We start from the raw sequence: 21,161 nt of genomic DNA, 5'->3' as shown, positions 1-21,161 counted from the left end.
TACCACAGTACTGAAGGCCTTTAAAGAGGCCCAGGTCTGTTAAATTACATGTAGAGTAGGAACATGTTTCAGAAATAAGATTCAAATTTTTTTCAAAGAAAAATTTACAATGCAAATTTATTTTTAAGAGCAAGATGTCCTCGAGTTCAATGTTATAGGCTATGGGTGTGTTATTTAGATTTCTGTGTAAGAACATGGGAGTACAGTGTATTTGGTTTTATTTTGGAATACAGGACAAGATGAAGGAGTCTGAGGTGATTCTAAATGAAGTCCAGGCGGAGATCAGTAAGCTGGAAAAGGATGAAAACGAGCTCCAAAAAGATGTAGTGGATGTACGTCATGAACTGGAGCGAATTGAGGGCATCATTAAAAGCAACAAACTCAAAGTAAAACACTGGAAAAAAGAGGTAATGTGTGAATAGCATCATGATGATGATGCAATAAAGAGGATCATGATGATGCAATAAAGAGATGTAAACTAAACACTGAAAAGAAAAGGAATATATATGTGTATAGACACAGAGGAGACTGTACCTATTAGTGCAAGAAAGGTTTTACAAGTGAAATTTTGGAAGGCTAAAGACAAAACTAAAGCTCAAATTTAGTATACTTTAAGATAAAGAAAAATTTGGAAAATATAGCATGCAATTAAATTTTTTTTTGTTAAGGATTATTTTTTTCTGTTACTGTGAATTTCATTGCAGATGAGTACATTGTCCTTGACACCAATTGATGGTAAAGAGAATGGGGAGTTAACAGAGCTGTCCCCTGAGGCCTTGAAGGACATTGATAAGGAAGGGGTGCAGTATGAAATCACCGTTCTGGAGGAAAAACTGGCTCAAATGAAACCTAACATGGCAGCCATTGCAGAGTATCGCAAAAAGGTAAGTAATTGCAGGAAAATTTTGTGTTTAGCCATGTTGTTGAAATTTAACATGAATTTGCAATGTGAAGGAACATGAACTTTGGTATTGAAAAGCAGACGGAAGTATATGTACACTTGTACGTATTCAATTTCAATTTATTGACAACACCATCATACATTGGCATATAGCCATGAATACAACAAACAATTAACATATACAAAAAAAAAAAAAAATTTATTTAACAGTCAGCATGTTGACTCAGCAATAACTGACCTTCCTAGTATTTGAGTTACTTGGTCAACTCTATATACCATGCTACATTTTAAAACTACAATTGTACATTCTGGTAGATACCATCACTTAGCTTTTCCATTATTCCAGAAGTAATTTTTAGCTCACCTCGACAAAGTCGAGATGAGCTTATGCTATACCCCCGGCGTCAACGTCAGTGTCGGCGTAAGCGTTGGCGTCCCAGTTAAAGTTTTAGATGCAAGTCCATTCCCAAGTAACTATAAGCCCTACCTGGACCAAACTTGCATGGATGATGCATCTAGGGATGGACACTACCACACTTGCTTCAGATGCTGGATCTGACCTAGATTTTCCAGTTGAGTGACCAGGTTAAAGTTTTTGGAGCAGGTCCATTCCCAAGTAACTATAAGCCTTACCTGGACCAAACTTGCATGGATGATGCATCTAGGGATGGACACTACCACACTTGCTATGGATACTGGATCTGACCTAGATTTTCCGGTTGAGTGACCAGGTTAAAGTTTTTGGAGCAGGTCCATTCCCAAGTAACTATAAGCCTTACCTGGACCAAACTTGCATGGATGATGCATCTAGGGATGGACACTACCACACTTGCTATGGATACTGGATCTGACCTAGATTTTCCAGATGAGTGACCAGGTTAAAGTTTCTTGAGCAGGTCCATTCCCAAGTAACTATTGGCCCTACTTGGACCAAACCTGCATTGATGATGCATCTAGGGATGGACACTACTACAATTGCTTCGGATGCTGGATTTGACCTAGATTTTCCAGATGAGCGACCATGTTAAAGTTTTTGGAGCAGGTCCATTCCCAAGTAACTATAAGCTCTACCATTAACAAACTTGCATGGATGATGCATCTAGGGATGGACACTACCACACTTGCTTCCGATGCTGAATTCGACCTAGATTTTCTACACGAGTGAATTTTAGCCATATTTTAACCAAATTAGCATGGATGATGTAGCTTGGGATGGTCACTTCCAAACTTGCTTTGGATTCTGAATCTGACCTACATTTTCCAGATGAGTGACCAGGTTAAAGTTTTTGGAGCAGGTCCATTCCCAAGTAACTATAAGCTCTACCATGAACAAACTTGCATGGATGATGCATCTAGGGATGGACACTACCACACTTGCTTCAGATGCTGAATTTGATTGTCCACATGAGTGAATTTTAGCCATATTTTAACCAAATTAGCATGGATGATGTAGCATTGATGGTCACTTCCAAACTTGCTTCGGATTCTGAATCTGACCTTCATTTTCCAGATGAGTGACCAGGATAATTTTTTTAGAGTAGCTATATAACATTATGGCCTGTTATGATTAAACTTGCATAGATGGTGCATCTAAGGATGAAAACTTCAAGACTTTCTTTGGATGTTGGAACTGACCAAAATTTTTTTGATTAGTAAACAGGATACGCATTTTTTGAACAGGTCTATTTCCAAGTAACTATAAGTCATACTTAAACCAAAATTGCATGGACATTGATCTTGGGATGTACACTAAATATAAAAAATATGATGTGAAATTTGCCTTACTTAAAGATAACTTTCGTCAAGGTGAGCTTTGTAATCTTTGATTACCTATGTTTTTAAGTAGGATAAACCTATCAATGACTGTGTTGTTATCCTTTGTTCTTTTTACCTAGACACCTTGTAGAAAAACCATTATTGATATTTAACTTTATTTTCTCAAATTCTCCATTGCTCTGATAAAAGCTACATCTGGCTCTGGGGCCATAAAACTTAAAAGATGAGTTCACTTTTGATCTTGGTCTCACTTTTCCACTATTCCTTTTGTAAAAGTGAGACTGAGATCAAAAGTGAGTTCGTCTAAGTTTTATGGCCCCTGGAGGCAGCTCTGAATTTTGACAAGTTAAATTACATGTAAAAGATTAATCACAATAGAAAATTAATTTGGGTGATAAATTCTAGTTGTGTACAATAAATTAAAAAATCACATTAAGCTCAATCTAAGTCTGCTGCCCAATTTCATCATTGTAATTTAAAAGACGTATGGTTAATGCATGTATTGTGACAGAAATATTTGTACATGCAAGTGCATTGCAGTGCAAACTCTGGCAATATTTTTGAAAAATTTTAATTAAGCTATCATGAAAGTTGAACAGAAAAAGATGAGTATTCTCTTTTTCTAGTGTTACCAGTTTTCCTAGGTAAAACTCACATCTACTTAACAGTGAAGGATAATCTCCATTTTTTACTCATACATTTTGCTAAATGTTTTGTATTATTTTTCTTTTAATTCAAATGTTTAAATGATACAGGTATCAATGTTAGACAAGGTTCTTCAAAATATTCCCTAAATCTTTTTTAAACTCTCTGAGACAGTGTGTCATTGCTTCAGGCATGCCATGTTTTGTACATCAAAATTATGACTACACAGGGCTCTTACACCACTTTTTGTGACTGGGGGCAGGTCCATTAAATTGGGAAAATTTAAACAATGGCCTTTTTTGGGAATGTTGGGGAAATCATTATACAGTAAAACTGACCTCATATTTTGGGTTTCTGGTGCTATGAATAAAAATTCTGTTTTGCAATATAAAGGAACAGCAGTAGCAAGTTTAAATGCTATATACATGTATCTAAACATATGTTCATTAATTAAGGGGGATAATAACTTTTGAGAAAATTAACATTCATTTGAAAAAAAATGTACCTGTTTGAATTGGGAATGGGGCCTTTCAATGGCCCCAATTAGAGACAATTGAGAGCCCTGCCACATGAATCTTGGAACATCTTCTATGTTTTTGATTTCTGACAGAATCTTAATTGTTCATTGGTTTGGTATCTGTTTAGCTACCATTGAGGCAGATGCAGGTTTTTCTGTCAAAGTTGCTGTGAACTGTGACAGAATTTTTCAGATCACAGCACGCTTTGATGGCTAAAACTGCTTAGACTACTGAAATCTGATGGTTCAAATGGATTCAGTGGGAAAAGCTCAAATATTTTTCTTGTTGAAATGGGTAATGATAAGATATCATTGTGATAAGCAACTGTGAAAACTTAGATGCTTTAAATGGGTCAAAATAAAAATCAAATGGATCATTGCTACTTATTATATGATTCAAATAAGCTGTGATGGAAATCTAACTTGTATTCTTTTTTTGATAGAAGTCAAATGATAAGGTTCCAAAGGTCTGGAATAGAAATCTAAGGTTCAGTTTGATAAGGATTTTATTTAGAAAATTCTGAAACACCATGTTGAAAGAGTTCTCGAGTGTTATTTCAGCACAATTTAGTCTGATTCATTTGTCTAATGAATTCAAGTTTCGTCAGTTTTCACAAGTTTGAGTGTTCTCATATTCTCATGTTGTAATGTTCTCATATTGTAAGGGGAATTTCTAGGTTCTAGAATTTATTCTGTTTCATTCCATTCTTGGATAAAGGAATAATACCAATAAAGTATTTTATTTTTAAAATTAGTTTAAGTAACTGTGAATATTGTAAATAAATTAAAAATTCTTTTATACTTTTCTCTAATTGTTTGGTTAAGACACAAACAAGTTTATTTGAGTAAAAGAACTCCCATGTTTTTATTTTTAAAAAAGTTTAACACTTTTTAAGCAAAGTTGTTTATCTTGAAAATTTCACTTCATTAGTGGTCAATTATGCATTGATTTATTGTATCAATCATTATAATGACCCCAGAGATGAATTTTCTAATTGATTTGACAGGACTAATTTTCACACAGCATGTGTCCTGGGGAGTTCTACCTGTTGATTGTACAGTAGATATAACAGGTGTGACTACCTGGTCCCATTGAGCAGTACTAATTATCCCTTACCTGTGGGGAACAATGACAGGTGTGACCTATTTCACCAGGGGAGAAATTTCGGGTTATAATAATCACTCAAGTGTCACAAGAGTTACTCAGAAGGATCTATATAAATAAGGAACTGTACCCAGAGATGACACAGAGGTCATGGGAACTACACACAGAGTAACAAGATGGAGGATCCAGAAGTATGGGGAATGGTGTGTGTTGTGGAGACATCAAAGTTGTTGTGATGTGTAATAAATCAGGTCATATCACAGCACGCTTTGATGGCTTTACATATACACAGAGCAACAGACTCATCAAAGCATGTCCATAGCAGAGTGTTGGATTTAAACATTTTATTCTTACTTACTATTTCTATAAAAAGAAAAAGGTTTTTCAACATACATGTAATAAAAATTAACTGAATTACAATTTCATTCAAAGATTGAAGTCTTCAGGGAGTGGGAAAACTTTATAGTGTAGGACAATTTTTGACTAAATATTCATTAAAAATTTAAAATCTTCTATTAATTATTGATTTGAGCTTGAGTGCTTGAATGAAAACATGTGGGAGTGCACAGAATAACTGTGATTAAAGGCTCATCCACATAGGTTCACTCAAATAAAATATTTTAATGTAATGATTTTCCACAAGATATCTAATTTATTATTAAGAAATACACAATTTTAACTTACTTTGTGGGTCAAAGTTCGAAAGAAATGACCTTTTAATTTGACAATTCTATAAGGGAACATTGTTCATTAATTCACAGTAAGGGTAATCTTTCTTATCAGAGAGTCACTGAACCATGGTGCCTCTGTTTAATGAACCTCTATACCAAAAGACTTCTAATTTTGTGGTATTTTTATGCAGTAACAGTAATCTACCCATAGTCTATAATTCTGCAGTGTAATACTCAATTCATAATCAAGCATTCTAAACAGTTTATTAAGCCAAGATACATTTCATATGAAGGGATTAATTGTTAATAAGCAGTTTATGAGAATGAACAGTATAAGAATGCTCATGAATGTCAAAAATAAAATCATATATGAGCATTTCGATTATTCCCTATATATTGGGCTTAACATATTTGTGCAGGTACTAGTTCTTGCAATTATATAGAATATAGTGTTACCCTGTTCCGTCATTCCGTCATCATTCACTTTCAATTCATTATCTCTACAACAATTGCACTCAACTCAAATTTGACATATGGATGCGTCAAAGGAATACGCAGGTCAAGTTCGAATTTGGTCATGGTCTGATGATTTTTGACAGTTATCCCTCTTGAACTTGGAAAAAATTTAAGAAATTTTTAGTTTCCGCTCTCTAACTTTTGTAGGGATGTATGTAAAAGGTTGAAATTGCATATGCAGGTATTTTACCAGAAAATGCAGGTCACGTTCAAATACAAATTTAAAACTAAATATGGCATCTGAAATTTTGGCTGCCTGTAGGGTCATTCGTGGCGTTAAGACACATCTAGTTAGTACATAAATCAGGACCATTAAAATAGTAAACGTAACAAATTACTATTTTCAGATTAATCTTTACATTGTCAGTAAATCATTATTAAGTAAACTGTTCATTTCATGAAAACAAAACAGTGTTGATACCTTGCAATGAGATGACAGCATATGCAATGAGATGACAAGCATATGAAAGATTTGAAGAACATTTCTGATTTATCTTATATGGAAATTATGGTGTAGGATTTGTTTCAAATAAATACTGAGCATATACATGTAAATGACTGCTGATGAGCCCATAGTTGAAAAATTGGATATTGACAGAAAAAAAGCTTAATAAATAATTGTTTTGTTTTATGATGAAAATATTATTGGACTAAATTTCACAATTTTTTAACTTTGTATATTGACTCCTTGATATTTTACAGGAAGAATTGTACCTACAGAGGGTAGGGGAACTAGACAAGATAACAGAACTCAGGGACCAGCAAAGAAAGTACTTTGAGGAGCTACGTAAAGAGAGGCTGGATGAATTCATGGCAGGATTCTCAGTCATCACCAACAAACTCAAGGAGATGTACCAGATGATCACACTTGGAGGAGATGCCGAGCTCGAGCTCGTGGACTCACTCGATCCTTTCTCGGAGGGAATTGTATTCAGGTGAGATAGATACAAAACATCAAATTCTACAGAAATTTATTTTGAAAACGGTGACAAGAAAATTGTAGATATTAGAAAATTGTGAGAAACGAGGAGGAAAAGGGGAAAATTTCAGAATTCAACGTGCTGTGTTCTACTCTCTCTGAAACACATGTAATATAGGTAGATTTTTGTTTCAGTGTTCGACCACCTAAGAAGTCGTGGAAGAATATATCTAACTTGTCTGGAGGAGAGAAGACCCTGAGTTCGTTGGCCCTGGTGTTTGCCCTCCATCACTATAAACCCACCCCCCTGTATGTCATGGACGAGATTGACGCTGCTCTTGACTTTAAAAATGTATCCATTGTCGCTAATTACATCAAGGTAAACTTTCAGTATTGTGACATTTCAATTTATTTTAATAAAAGATAATGCAAAGAAAAAATGTCAATGTAGAAAGGATATTTATCACACTGAGGAAGATAAAGTTAATTATTCCCAAAAAATTTAAAAAAAAAAAAAAATAGTTATAATAATAATAAAACTTCTAGGAGGTTTGAGATTTTTTATATGCAGTGATGATTCTTTTCCGATATTTAGCAGAATTCCGCTAATTTGAATCCAAGAATCCAATATTTACGAGTGCTTTCCGATATTTCAGTACTTTCGTTTTTTGCAGCTATCTGTTTCCATTTTTGTTTGGGTAAAAAATTAAGTTGTTTCATCCATGTTTTGATCTAATCTGCATCATCCAGACGTTTTCTTATATCTCCAAGTACGGTAAACATAAATGCAGGGATGATTGAGACTTCCTTACAATGGTGTGGCGGTTCGTTCAGCCAGGTCAAGATGTAAAAGTAGTTGAACAAAGTGTTACACTCCAATTTTCGTCATTCATCTAAACCTATTTTGGGCTTGCTAAAGCCCATATTTCGTCAGCCCCTTGACTTCCAAACTATTTCAGATATTTTGTGCCGATTCACAGAATCATCACAGTATATGTGATTGATATTCTTATGCAAGCTAGATCTAAATAAATACAATATAATTGATAGATGTACAAAACATGCACAGGTCCCAGTGAGAATTTCAAAATTGACAAGAGTCCTTACCATTTTAAGAAGTATCCTTAATTTGAACATTCACCTTTTTTTTGTACAGGAGAGGACAAGGAATGCCCAGTTCATAATTATCTCACTGAGAAATAACATGTTTGAGCTGGCTGACAGACTGGTGGGGATATACAAGACAGACAACTGTACGAAGTCTGTGACCGTTAACCCCAATAACCTCATTCTTCCCCTCCAGGAGGTGAATGCCAATGGCTGAGGAGCAGATTCTTCTCTATGGGGCTCTAGCAACAGGTGCCCATTTCTTATGTTGACATTAAGACACTGGTCTCAAGACTAAATTGCAAGATAGTAAGCATATATCTTGTAAAGAAGTTTTCCTGATAGTGGAGAGTAGAGAAAAAAATGAATAATAGATATGCAGATGTACATGAGATAGTCTTTAAGTTTGAGATTTTAGTAAGGATCACTCTTCCCTCCATTTACCACTCATGTGTTCAAAAAAAAAAATTTTTTTGTATATATTTTTAAACCAAGACTATATATATACTTATGTATCAGTACAAAGTACAAAATTGCAAGTGTTCAGGAATTGAAAGTCAAAAGAATTCATATTTGGTTGAAACATTTATTTTGTTCAACATTTATTTTTGCATACATTTTTAAACCAAGACTCTCTCTCTCTCTCTCTCTCTCTCTCTCTCTCTATAGGTACAAAATAGCCTGCATTCAGGAATTGAAAGTCAGAAAATTCATTTTTGGTTGAACTTATTGTTTTTCTGTAATGTCATTTCACACTTTTCTCTCATCTTCTGATTTCCTTCAATCCGGTCTGTTTCTTGGCAGGTCTTTTTTAAAAACATTATTTATGTACAAATATAGTCTTTATTCATCGTAATAAAAGAAAAGAAAATGAAACTTTTTTTGCTTGTGAATGATGTGGGAACCAATGATTAGAAGATCATCATGTTAAAAAATTTACTTAGCTTGATGCATAGCCCAACTTCAACATGGACACAATTTTCTTGATGTTATTTGTGTACAAAGTTCTTAAGCTCAATAAGTGTGACCAAAAGTGAAGTAGTGTGACATACCTCAAGAAGCAATTGGTCATTTATGTCAAAAAATATTTAATCCAGAGCAAAAGAAATGGTTTCAAGGTCACTTAATCATAATTGACTGGAAATACTTTGATAAAGCTTGGTGTTTTGCAAAACTAAGACCTAGCATCAGTTCTTACAAGGCTTTGTGTTATAGCCAGAACAGGGATGGTCTTTGGAATTCACATAATCTTGTATGATACAGAGTTTACATAACAGTTAGCCCCAGGAGTTGATGTAAAATGTGCAGAACTATTGACACAGCTAAAAAAAAGCAGTAAGAGCCTCATGCTGAAAGCAAAGTTTGTAAAGGTCATATTTTGTTTGTTTGAAATGTATATTTATTACATGTACCATCAAATCTTGCTGCAGTAATGCATCTTAGTGCAATTTAAGTAGGTGATAGTGATTCTGTTTGGAATGATGTGGCTATCGGTTTCATCACAGTTTCAACGTGGCACTTTGAAATTCTGTGATCTTTACAGCATACAGGCTTCAATTTAATATTTTGATGCAATTGTCAGGAAAATTCCAATTATTTGCAGTTTCCGTTTATTTTCTTTGCAGAGGTTGCACATACTGAAATGAAATTTGGTATACAGATTTATCATAAAAATACATGTATCTAGGTCAACTTTTGTTTTAGGTACGATCGAACAATTTTTGAAAGTGTTATGCCCCTTGGACTTTGAAAAATTCCAATTATTTGCAGTTTCTATTCATTCTCTTCACAGGTTGCACATACTGAAATGAAATTTGGTATAGAGATTTATAATAAAATATCTAGGTCAAGTTTTGTTTTGGATAGGATAGAGCAATATTTGACAGAGTTATGCCCCCTGGACTTGGAAAAATTCGATTTATTATTTGGGGGGGGGGGTTAGTGTTTCACAAACATCTCTTGTTTTGTGATTAAGGGATAATCCATAATTGTGATTCTTCATGACTTTCATATGTTGTAATGGATAATAAGATTTTGTCAAAGCTTTTGACCCCCAGTGATAATCAGAATACAAAAGAAAAGGATGGCAATATTATAGCATTAAGGGAGTTAAGGCTAGGTAGAGGCATTTCTATGCAAATGACCTAATCAAAACACATAAGAAGTCTATTACAAAGAGAAGGTTAAACTCGCTGTTTAATGTATGCTTAGTACCCACGACATAAAGGTCAATGCACGTTAAGACATCATTAAAACAGCTTCAGTGCATAGGCAAAATTATGTTATTGTACAAAAGTATTGAATAAGAGGAAGAATATACCACAGATTGATATTGCTACACAAATCTTGTGTTGACTCATTTGATCGGAAGAAATTTGCCCCATACTCTGCATTTTTTTTATGCATTTCAACTCAAAACTCCACAAATAGTAACTTACCTGTAACAATCAAACTGTCGACATTTTTGCATTATTCTGCTTATAAATTATTAAATCTTGTTTTTGTTGAATTCAATAAAAAGACATGAGTTATTTTTGAAGACTGACTGAAAAAATATTTCAATGGAAAAAAAATGAAATTTTTGAATTTAATCAAAAAAAAATTTTTTTTTTTAAATCAATCTAAAAACTATGGAATTTCAGCTTTTAGTATATCATATTTATCATTAAAATGGATGTTCAAGGTATTGCGTGCCCAGCTCTGGCAACTACAACTAGCAATATGCATGCAATTTTTATCACCTAAAACACTTGGACTGTGTGTAGAAACACTAATTGCTGCTTTTCTACTTACTTGAGTATACTGCCGCCATTATTGAGTTGTCGAGTCAAGTCAAATAAATGTAACGAATAAGACTTATTGAAGAAATCAGAATTAATATTTAATTGGGGGTGGGATGGAGGTTAATCATAAATTCTTATGTAAATGTTCTCTATAATTTTATTTTTTATTTACCAACCTATCAATCCAATTATGGGAAGAGTCTTGGAAAAAAAGAGCTAATAACAAAGTGGCCCAAAGGATTACTTCGTTCATAAAACTCCATACTCTGAAAAATCATTGTAAGAGCAATTATATTTATATTTCTTATAACTTTCCCTTAAGATTCTTTACTTGATAAAGGAATGAAACTCATTTCCTCATGAACTCAAATGGATGAGCATGAATATCTTCATGATGTCAAAAATTTAGTGAAATCATTTTCTTGTATTCAAAAAATGATAGTTCAATGACATAATTTATGACTAGTCTTCAGATAATTATGTAAATACAAGGTACATGAACTAAAACACTGTTGGCAAGATTTATACAACGTCTGATAAAGTCATTCCATTCTTATCTACAGCACATTTTTCCCCTCACTATGATGTCTTTTTTTTTTTTAAATTGTTTATTTCCTAAAAATTTCTTTAGATTTTTAAAATCAAATCTAGAATTCTTTTTAGGAAAAGACATTGTAGTGAGGGGAAAATGTGCTGTAGATTTTTATGCCTCGCCATTAAAATGGCCAGGGCATACAGAGTTTGTCATGTCTGTCTTCCGTCCTTCCATTGCACTTTGCGTTTAACTCGGTTAAAAGCTCAGTTTCAAGGAAACTATTCAAGATATTTTTATCAAACTTCATATGCTGATAGATATTGATGTAAGCTATTCAACTGCATCAAAAAATTTTGACCTTGACCTTTCCTTTTACCTTGACCACTTTTTAGGTCACCTGAGTCACTCAGGTGACCTATTGCTATCTGTTTTCGTCCGTCGTCGTGCGTCAACATTTGAACATTTTCAGCTTCTTCTCTGAAACCGTCGAACCAATTTCAGCCAATTTTTGCGTATGGCATCCATGTGTGAAGGGGAACAAAATTTGTGAATTTCATGGTCCCTGCCCCCCTGGGGCCTGAGGGGTGGGGCTAAAACCATCAAAATTGATGCAATCTTTAAAAATCTTCTTTACTCCTGGACATCAAGCAGTCAAACTGTTGACATGATTGTAATAAGCATTGAGCCCTCTACCAAAATTGTGAAATTCATGGCCCCAGGGTCAGGGGTTCTAGTGCTAGGGCAGGGCTGTATAGATCATATAGTGAAAGTGCATTATTTCTTTGAAAATCTTCTTCTCTACTCCAGGGTATTATTGAAACAAATTGAATACATAGTTATGATAAGCAAGGGTGACTCTAGCAAAATTGTGAAATTCATGGCTCCAGGGTCAGGGGTTCTGGTGCTAGGGTGGGGCTATATAGATCGTATAGTGAAAGTGCATTATTTCTTTGAAAATCTTCTTCTCTACTCCTGGGTATTATTTAAACAAATTAGATACAGAGGTATGATCAGCAAGGGTGACTCTACCAAAATTGTGAAATTCATGGCCCCAGGGTCAGGGGTTCTGGTGCTGGGGGGGGGGTATATAGATCATATAGTGAAAGTGCATTATTTCTTTAAAAATCTTCTTCTCTACTCCTTTGGTATTATTGAAACAAATTAAATACATAGTTATGATAAGCAAGGGTGACTCTACCAAAATTGTGAAATTCATGGCCCCAGGGTAAGGGGTTCTGTTGCTGGGGGGGGGGGGGGGGCTATATAGATCATATAGTGAAAGTGCATTATTTCTTTGAAAATCTTCTTCTCTACTCCTGGGTATTATTTAAACAAATTAAATACATAGTTATGATAAGCAAGAGTAACTCTACCAAAATTGTGAATTTCATGGCCCCTGGGTCAGGGGTTCTGATGTTAGGGCGGGGCTCTATTTATTATATAGTGAAAATGCATTAATGCTTCAAAAATCTTTTTCTCTGCTTCTGGGTATTATTTAAACAAACTAAGTACATTGTTATGATAAGCAAGGACACCTCTTCCAAAATTGTGAAATTCATGGCCCCAGGGACAGGGGTTCTTGTGCTAGGGTGGGGCTATATAGCTCCTACAATGAAGGTGAATTATTTCTTTGAAAATCTTCTTCTCTGCCCCTGGGTACTATTTAAACAAACTAAGTACATTGTTATGATATGCAAGGACGCCTCTTCTAAAATTGTGTATTTCATGGCCCCAGGGTCAAGGGTTCTGGTCAAAAGGGGGGGGGGGGGCTCTATTGAATATATAGTGAAAAATCAAAATTTCTTTGAAAATATTCTTTTCTGCTTCTGGTTAAAAAGCAAAGAAGCTAAGTATATAGTTATGATGAGCAAGAGCGCTTCTTCCAGAGTAGTGAATTGCATGACCCCTGGGTCAGATGTGCTGGTATAAGGGTGGGGCTATTGATAATGTAGTGAAAATGCATTAATTCTATTAAATAATCCTGTCTGCTCCTTAATGTTAAGCAGTTAAACAAAGTGATTACTTATGATGAGCAAACTTGAAACTTCTGGTCCCAGGGTGAGAGGCTCTGGTGTTTCTCGGTGGTGAAGGGGGGGGGGGGGGGGCTCTATTGATAATATAGTGAATCTGTAGTGAAAATGCATTATTTCTTAAAAAATCTTCTCTGCACTTGGGCATATCAGAGGCAAAAAGTGTAAAAGTTGTAATAAGGAAGGGTATTTTTACCAGATTTTTGAACATCTGGACCATTTGGTCAAGTGTTCTGGTCCTAGCCAGGGCTCAATTAATTTGCATTCTACTGAGAGGAGTTATTCCCCTTTGCCGTTTACTTTTGATAATTAATCATTGTAAATAAAAATTAAGAGAATATAAGAGAATTATGCAAGAATTTTTATTGTATAATACAAAAAGTATTTTCATAGTTTTAATGATCATGTGGACTTGTAAGTAATAGATAAATAAAAATGAGACAAAAATAACTTGTCTTATTAAATGTTCATCAAAGACCAAGAGAGGCCAATGTAAGAGATTACAACAAGGAATTAAAATAGTACAAAAGCACTGATAGTTTGTTAATATACTATATGGTGATAGTGATAAATGGGAAACAGATTAGAACCTAATTTATGAACTGTTAATGAATAGTAGACTAATTATTTTGTTGATCCTGATCACCCTATTTTTCTTGCTTTTGGGCATCAAAGCTTCTGAATCACCTTTCATTTCATTTTAATACTCTATGGATCCTCTAAATCATTGTATTGTACTCAGGTGACCGTTAAGGCCCTTGGGCCTCTTGTATTTATTTAGTGTTTAGCTCAGTTTTTAAGAAACTATTCAAGATAGTGTAATCAAACTTCATATGCTGCTACATACTGATGTAAGCTATTCAACTACATTAATATTTTTTTACCTTGATCTTTTCTGTGGCCTTGACTTCACTTTTAAGCTCACCTCGATGAAGTGCTATACCCCAGGTGTTGGCGTCGGCATCCAGGTTAAAGTTTTAGGAGCAATTCTATTCCCAAGTAACTATAAGCCCTACCTTGACAAAACTTACATGGATGATGCATCTAGGGATGGACACTATCAATATCAGACTTGCTTCGTATGCTGGATCTGACCTACATTTTCCAGATGAGTGACCAGGTTAAAATTTTTGGAGCAGGTTCATTTCCAAGTAACTATAAGCCCTTCATGGACCAAACTTGCATGGATGTTGCATCTAGGGATGGACACTACCAGGCATGCTTCAGATGCTGGATCTGACCTACATTTTCCAGATGAGTGACCAGGTTAAAGTTTTTGGAGCAGGTCCATTCCCAAGTAACTATAAGCCCTACCTGGACCAAACTTACATGGATGATGCATCTAGGGATGGACACTACCATACATGCTTTGGATGCTGGACCTGATCTACATTTTCCAGATGAGTGAATTTTAGCCATACTTTAACAAAATTAGCAAGGATGATGTATCTAGGGATGGACACTTCTAGACTTGCTTTGGATGCTGAATTTGACCTACATTTTCCAGATGAGTGAACAGGATAATTTTTTGGAGTAGCTCTATAATTATATGGCCTTTTATGACTAAGCTTGCATGGATGATGCTTCTAAGGATGGAAACTTCCAGTTTTGCTTTGAATGTTGGAACTGACCTACATTTTCTTGATTAGTGAACAAGTAAAAGTTTTTGGAGCAGGTCCATTCCCAAGTACCTACAAGTCCTACTTAAACCAAACTTGCATAGATATTGATCTTGGGATGCATACTAATTAGGAAAAAATATGATGTGAGATTTGCCAAGAACTGAAAGATATCATTTGTCGAGGTGAGCATAGAAATCTCTGATTACAAATGGTAGGTCACCTGAGTCACTCAGGTGACCTATTGCTATCTGTTTTTGTCCGTCATTGTGCATTAACTTTTGAACATTTTCAACTTCTCCAAAACCGCTAAACCATTTTAACCAATTTTGGCATATAGCATCTATGGGTGAAGGGGAACAAAAATTGTGAATTTCATTGTCCCTGCCCCTCTGAGGCCCGAGGAGTGGGGCTAAAACCACCAAAATTGATGTAATCTTTAAAAATCTTTTTCTTTACTCCTGGATATCAAGCAGTCAAACTGTTGGCATGATTGTAATAAACATTAGGCCCTCTACCAAAATTGTGAAATTCATGGTCCCAGGGTCAGGGGTTCTGGCGCTAGGGCAGGGCTATATAGATCATATAGTGAAAGTGCATTATTTCTTTGAAAATCTTCTTCTCTACTCCTGGGTATTATTTAAACAAACTAAGTGCATGGTTATGATGTACAAGGATGCCTTTTCCAAAATTGTGAATTTCATGGCCCTGGGTCAGGGGTTCTGGTGTTAGGGTGGGGCTCTATTGATTATATACATGTAGTGAAAAAGTGCATTAATTTTTTGAAAATCTTCTCTGCTCCTGGATATTATTTAAACAAACTAAGTGCATGATTATGATAAGCAATGATGCCTTTTCAAAAATTATGAAATTCATGGTCCCAGGGTTGAGGGGGGGGGGGGGGGGTCTATAGATAATATAGTGAAAAAGCATAATTTCTTTGATAATATAGTGAAAATGCATTATTTCTGTTAAATAATCCTGTCTGCCCCTTAGTGTTGATAAACAAAGTGCATAGTTATGATGAACAATTGTGCTTATTATAAATTTTTTTAAAACTTGTGGTCCCAGGTCTTGGTGTTTTGCCGGGGGGGGGGGGGGGGGGGGGAGGCTATATTGAGAATATAGTAAAAATGTGTTAATTCTTGGAAATTCTTCAACTAAGTGCATAGTTATGATGAGGGGGGTACCTCTACCAAATTCATGAATTTCATGACCCTGGGACATGGGTTTTAGTGTTAGGATAGGGCTGTGTTGAATCTGTAGTGAAAATGCAGTATTTGTTTGAAAATTTTCTCTGCTCCTTGGCAGATCGAAAGCATCAGAATATAAAGTTTTTAATATGCAAGAATATTTTAACCAGATTTTTGAACATCAGGACCATTTGGTCAAGTGTTCTGGTCCTGGCCAGTGCTCTATTAATTTGTATTCTACTAAGAGAAGTTATTCCCCTTTGCCATTCACTTTTCATGTAATTAATCACCGTAAATAATGTATTTGAAAGTCAATAGACTAAAAGAATTATGCAAAAATGATATTGTATAATACAAAAAGTACTTTCATAGTTTTAATGATCAAGTAGACTTGTAAATAATAAATAAATCAAAATGAGACAAAAATAACTTATTAAATGTTCTTCAAAGACCAAGAGAGGCCAATGTGAGAGGTCACAATATGGGATTAAAAGTGGTACAGAAGAACTAATAGTTTGTTAATTGTCTGCATTGCGATAGTGATAAATGGGGGATAGATTAGAATGTAATTTATGAGTTGTTACCGAATACTAGATTAATTATTTCATTGATCCTGATCATCCTATTTCTCTTGCTTTTGGGCAACAAAGCTTCATCTATCAGTTTATTTTATACTTTATGGATCCTCTTAATTGTTGTATTATACTCAGGTGACCATTAAGGCCCTTGGGCCTCTTGTTTGAAATTAGGTTTAGCTCAGTTTAAATAACCCATTCAAGATAATTTTTTTTTATCAAACTTCATATGCTGATACATACTGATGAGATCAACTGCATCAACATTTTTTGACCTTGACTTTTACTTTGACCTCACTTTTCTTAAATGAATGTTTAGCTCAGTTTTAAATAAACTATTCAGGATAGTGTTATCAATCTTCATATGCTGATACATACTGAAGTAAGCTATTCAACTGCATTAATATTTTTTGACCTTGATCTTTCCTTTGGCCTTGACTTCATTTTCTTAAATTGTGTTTAGCTCAGTTTTAAAGATATCATTCATGATATTTATGTCAAACTTCATATGCTAATATATACTAATGTAAGCTTTTCAACTGCATCAACAGTTTTGACCTCAAACTTTCCTTTTACCTTGACCTCACTTTTCTTAAATAAGTGTTAAGCTCAGTTTTAAATAAACCATTCAAGATATTTTTATCAAACTTAATATGCTGATAAGTATTAGTGATGGCTATTCAACTGCATCAAAAACTTTTGACCTTGCACTTTTCTGTGACCTTGACCTCACTTTTCTTTAATTTGCATTTTGCATAATTTTTAAGAAATCATTTAAGGTATTTTTATGTAAGCTTATGCACTTATACATCATTTTGTGAGAATTAATCATTTATATCCATTTTTTTAGATTTCAATTTCAATTTTAAAGAAACTATTCAAGATATTCTCTTCAAACTTCACACACTAATACAGATTTTCATGTTGCATTACTAATATACACTCGGTGGGGCATTCATGTTCTTCAGACATATTTCTAGTTTTGTTTATTTTTTATTTCAATTTGATCCTTTTGAATCCAATTGTACACATGTTAAAGGTATAGTGAAGTGTGCTTCAATGGTTTTAATGGTATACCATACCTTAAACAATGTTAAGTATGCAGATTCAAAGGTAATTCTTACTTCAGTTACACACATACAAATTACTTTTCTGTCTTGGCAACTATGTAAATAAATCTGTTGAATATGATATATAATGATTGGCAAGAATTATAAAATATTGTCTTGTAAGCAAGTAAAAAAAAATATTATGGTGTAGTATGGTACAACACATAAAAGCACAAAAATGCTAAATATTTATAAAAAATACATTCAAAATAAAAAAAAATATCTGTACATTTCACAAAATCTGTGGTAAATGAAATATATGATTAAAAATTACAGAAAAAATTGATATTTTTCTTCTCTCAAAATTTTTTGATGTTATTTTTCAAAGAAACTTTTCTTATGCATGTTTACATCTTAACAATTGAGACTATCATCAAAAGGGAAAAAGCATTGTTGAAATTGTCCTTTCTTTAATTACCCATAATCCTGTCAAATCGTGTCATAATTTGTGCCATAAAAATATGGAATGACAACCACAGTATCTTTCACAACACTGCCAATAGATCTTAAAAATGCTTCCAACATTTCTCTAACTTGGATTTTATATATCAACATCTGCTAAACTGCATTGTGCAATACATGTACATAGAGGTACATGCGCATTTAAACACATTTCTTTTGAATTCTTTTGAATCTCTGTACTGATAAACTGCCCATTTACATCCAGGTCTTATAAAAAGCATGTAATGTTCCAACAATACTCTCAAATTGTTTGATACAGCAAAAGTACAATTTTATACAGTATCTTTCATCCCTAGCAAATGTCTAGTAAGCTCCAACAAAGAAACAAAGTTCATTTTGCACTTCCTGCAATGTTTGGTGGAATTGGATTCCACATGAACTTTTTTCACATGGACATTCAATTGGCGACGCGACTCAAACTTTTCATCACAGCATTTACAGATGTCCCCAGCATGAAGCAGCATGTGTCTCTGCAGATAGTTATTGTGAATAAAGCCCTGCCCACAAGTCTCGCATGTAAACGGCTTGTTGCGGGTGTGCTTAATGCGCATATGATTACGAAGAAGACTGTCATGTTTAAACTGCTGATGGCAATACTGACACTCCAAGTCTTTTTGCTCTGTATGGATGTATTTGTGAACTTTCAAATTATATCGCCGGCTAAACACCTTACCACATACCGAGCAGGTGTGTGTTTCTCTTTCCACGTGTCTACCTCGCTTTCTAATGGCCGGTCCCTCGTTTCTCAATGATTTACCTTTTCGACGATTTTTCCTCAGTCCAGTCAATTTTCCAGGATTTACTTCTTCAGCCTGTTTTGAGATCTTCTTTTGAGGTTTTACTAAGCTATCTTGTTCATTGTTTACTGGAAGTTCTTGAGTGATGTTTGATTCATTAGCTGGACTAGACCCACTGGGAATTCTACGAATCTGAATTGACTTTCCTTGGTTTTGGTCACCAACAATAATCATATCATCTTCCTGAAGAAGGTTAATGATGGACATGCTGAATCCAGGTAAGATACGATCTATTGTATCGTCGCTAGCTAACCTCCCAACAGAGGACTTTTTAGAGTTTAGAACATCTTGGCAAAGTTTATTTAAATCAAGGTCAGACATTTTCTCCCAGGTAGGTAATGTCATTAAAAACTGACTTGAAACATTACCTTCATTATCTGACACCTCCAATACAATAGTATCATCTTTTTTCAGACTACTCTCTCCAGGCAAAGTTTCTTCATCTGATAAAATAGTGGTGGAATTGCTTGCATTAGAATCTTGTCTGGTTGGTCGTGAATCAGGGAGCAGAAAAGATGAAAGGTCTAAAGAGTTGCCTGATGCTAGAGTTGCAGATCTAGTCTTTCTTGTAGTATTCTCCTTGTTCGCATTGCATCCTGTTTGACTACATAAGCTTTGGTCACTGATCTGAATCTGTGGTTCAATCACTATAGTGTCAGCTCTAGATAACCTAGTCACCTGGTTTTCACTTGCAGCTCTAGATATTCTTCCAAGAGGCTGGTTTTCATTGGCAGTACAATCACCTATCAATACAGTGTCAGCTCTAGATAATCTAGATGTCTTATTTTCGCTGGTACTTCTTGACAATTTAGAAGTTTTACTTAACCTGGCAGTTTTTGATGATCTAAAAGTCCAGTTTTCCACATTTCGCATGTCTGTGTTTGATATTTTAAGAGATGAACCGAGAGTCAAGATTGCTCCGGCCACATCCTCTATTGTAGTCTCTGGATTATCCTGATCTTTGACCTGGAATCCTTCGGAATCTTCTCTGGGCTGTGGTGTCATACTTCTCCTTTTTCTTGGACTGGCCTCCTGATGATTTGTAGTCCAACTTGAGGATGAAGAACTTATGTTAAGTGATGAAGTCCTTAAAAAATCACTATGATCCTGTAGATGATTTTGAAAGTTTTTAGTATCATTGAAATTCTTGTAACAATAAATACAATGTATATTAGTACCTGCCTCAGACTTAGAGTGCTTGATTTGCAAATATCGCAGTCCACAAAAATCACATCCTCTGATTTCCATTAATTTATTGCTTTCAATCAGATGAACGTCAAGTTTCTCTTTACTACATACCGGACATGTTTCTGTTTCTTTATTCATATTTGTGCTAAGAGAAGCTTCTTTAGTTCCCCTGATCTGAACAGACTGGCGTTTTCTTGCTACCATTTTCTTGCTTAGATGCATACTTATCCAAATAAGATGAAAAACTGCAAAAGATTTAGCTGCAAGATAACCAACATTTTTGAAAACGCATTGTGATTTTAACATAGGTGCATGGTAATGAGAGCCCCCCTCCCCCAATTTTGCCATATTTACATAGAAAAGAAAGGCAATTTTCAGAACTTTGTGTCCCTTTATATAATTTTACCAGTATTTAATACTATAAATTAGAAAACAATATAAATCTAATTTTGGGTTGTGCCTCTTCAAAAAACTGAAACTATTCCCTCCCCTTTTTTCTGCTTATATGTATACATTGCGGTACTTATATATATCGATTCCAGAAATCCATGAGTGGTTGCCTTAACAGTTCTGAGAGTCAATGAAACGGCATATAAATCTTCATCAACGATGAAGATGAATTCTTGGATTTCTTAACAGAATTACCATGCATATACACAAAGACATATATAACAAAAATATACTACGTTATGTTTACATTAATGACATGATTT

General features: G+C 34.6%; 2 protein-coding genes and 1 long non-coding RNA gene across 3 annotated transcripts in view; 2 read left to right on the top strand and 1 right to left on the bottom strand.

Annotated features, from left to right (window-relative positions):
* The window catches only part of LOC133192176 (structural maintenance of chromosomes protein 4-like), a 34,231-nt gene extending 25,198 nt beyond the window's left edge, over nt 1-9,033 (top strand). Inside the window, exons 22-26 of the mRNA XM_061328130.1 lie at nt 234-407; nt 705-884; nt 6,834-7,066; nt 7,246-7,429; nt 8,207-9,033. Coding sequence (XP_061184114.1) covers nt 234-407; nt 705-884; nt 6,834-7,066; nt 7,246-7,429; nt 8,207-8,374 — 939 coding nt within the window. The 3' untranslated portion in view covers nt 8,375-9,033. The remainder of the gene's footprint in view (nt 1-233; nt 408-704; nt 885-6,833; nt 7,067-7,245; nt 7,430-8,206) is intronic.
* LOC133192248 (uncharacterized) overlaps nt 1-21,161 on the top strand; it is a 117,622-nt gene that overhangs the window by 80,087 nt on the left and 16,374 nt on the right. The gene's annotated exons all lie outside the window — the stretch shown is intronic.
* Nucleotides 18,169-20,687, bottom strand: LOC133179789 (zinc finger protein 836-like). The gene has a single exon (XM_061314479.1). It carries the CDS (start codon nt 20,668-20,670, stop codon nt 18,736-18,738), a length of 1,935 nt encoding a protein of 644 aa, XP_061170463.1. The 5' UTR covers nt 20,671-20,687; the 3' UTR covers nt 18,169-18,735.

This window comes from Saccostrea echinata, unplaced genomic scaffold, assembly GCF_033153115.1.
Source record: "Saccostrea echinata isolate AGI-Se365-2 ecotype Australia unplaced genomic scaffold, CSIRO_AGI_Sech_v1 ptg000001l, whole genome shotgun sequence".
Classification (NCBI taxonomy): Eukaryota; Metazoa; Mollusca; class Bivalvia; order Ostreida; family Ostreidae; genus Saccostrea; species Saccostrea echinata.
Note: the sequence above shows the minus strand (reverse complement) of the source record. Positions and strands in the feature narration are given on the sequence as shown.

Coding starts and splice junctions, on each gene's coding strand:
- LOC133179789 (XM_061314479.1), bottom strand. CDS start 20,670: ATGCATCTAAGCAAGAAAATGGTAGCAAGAAAACGCCAGTCTGTTCAG.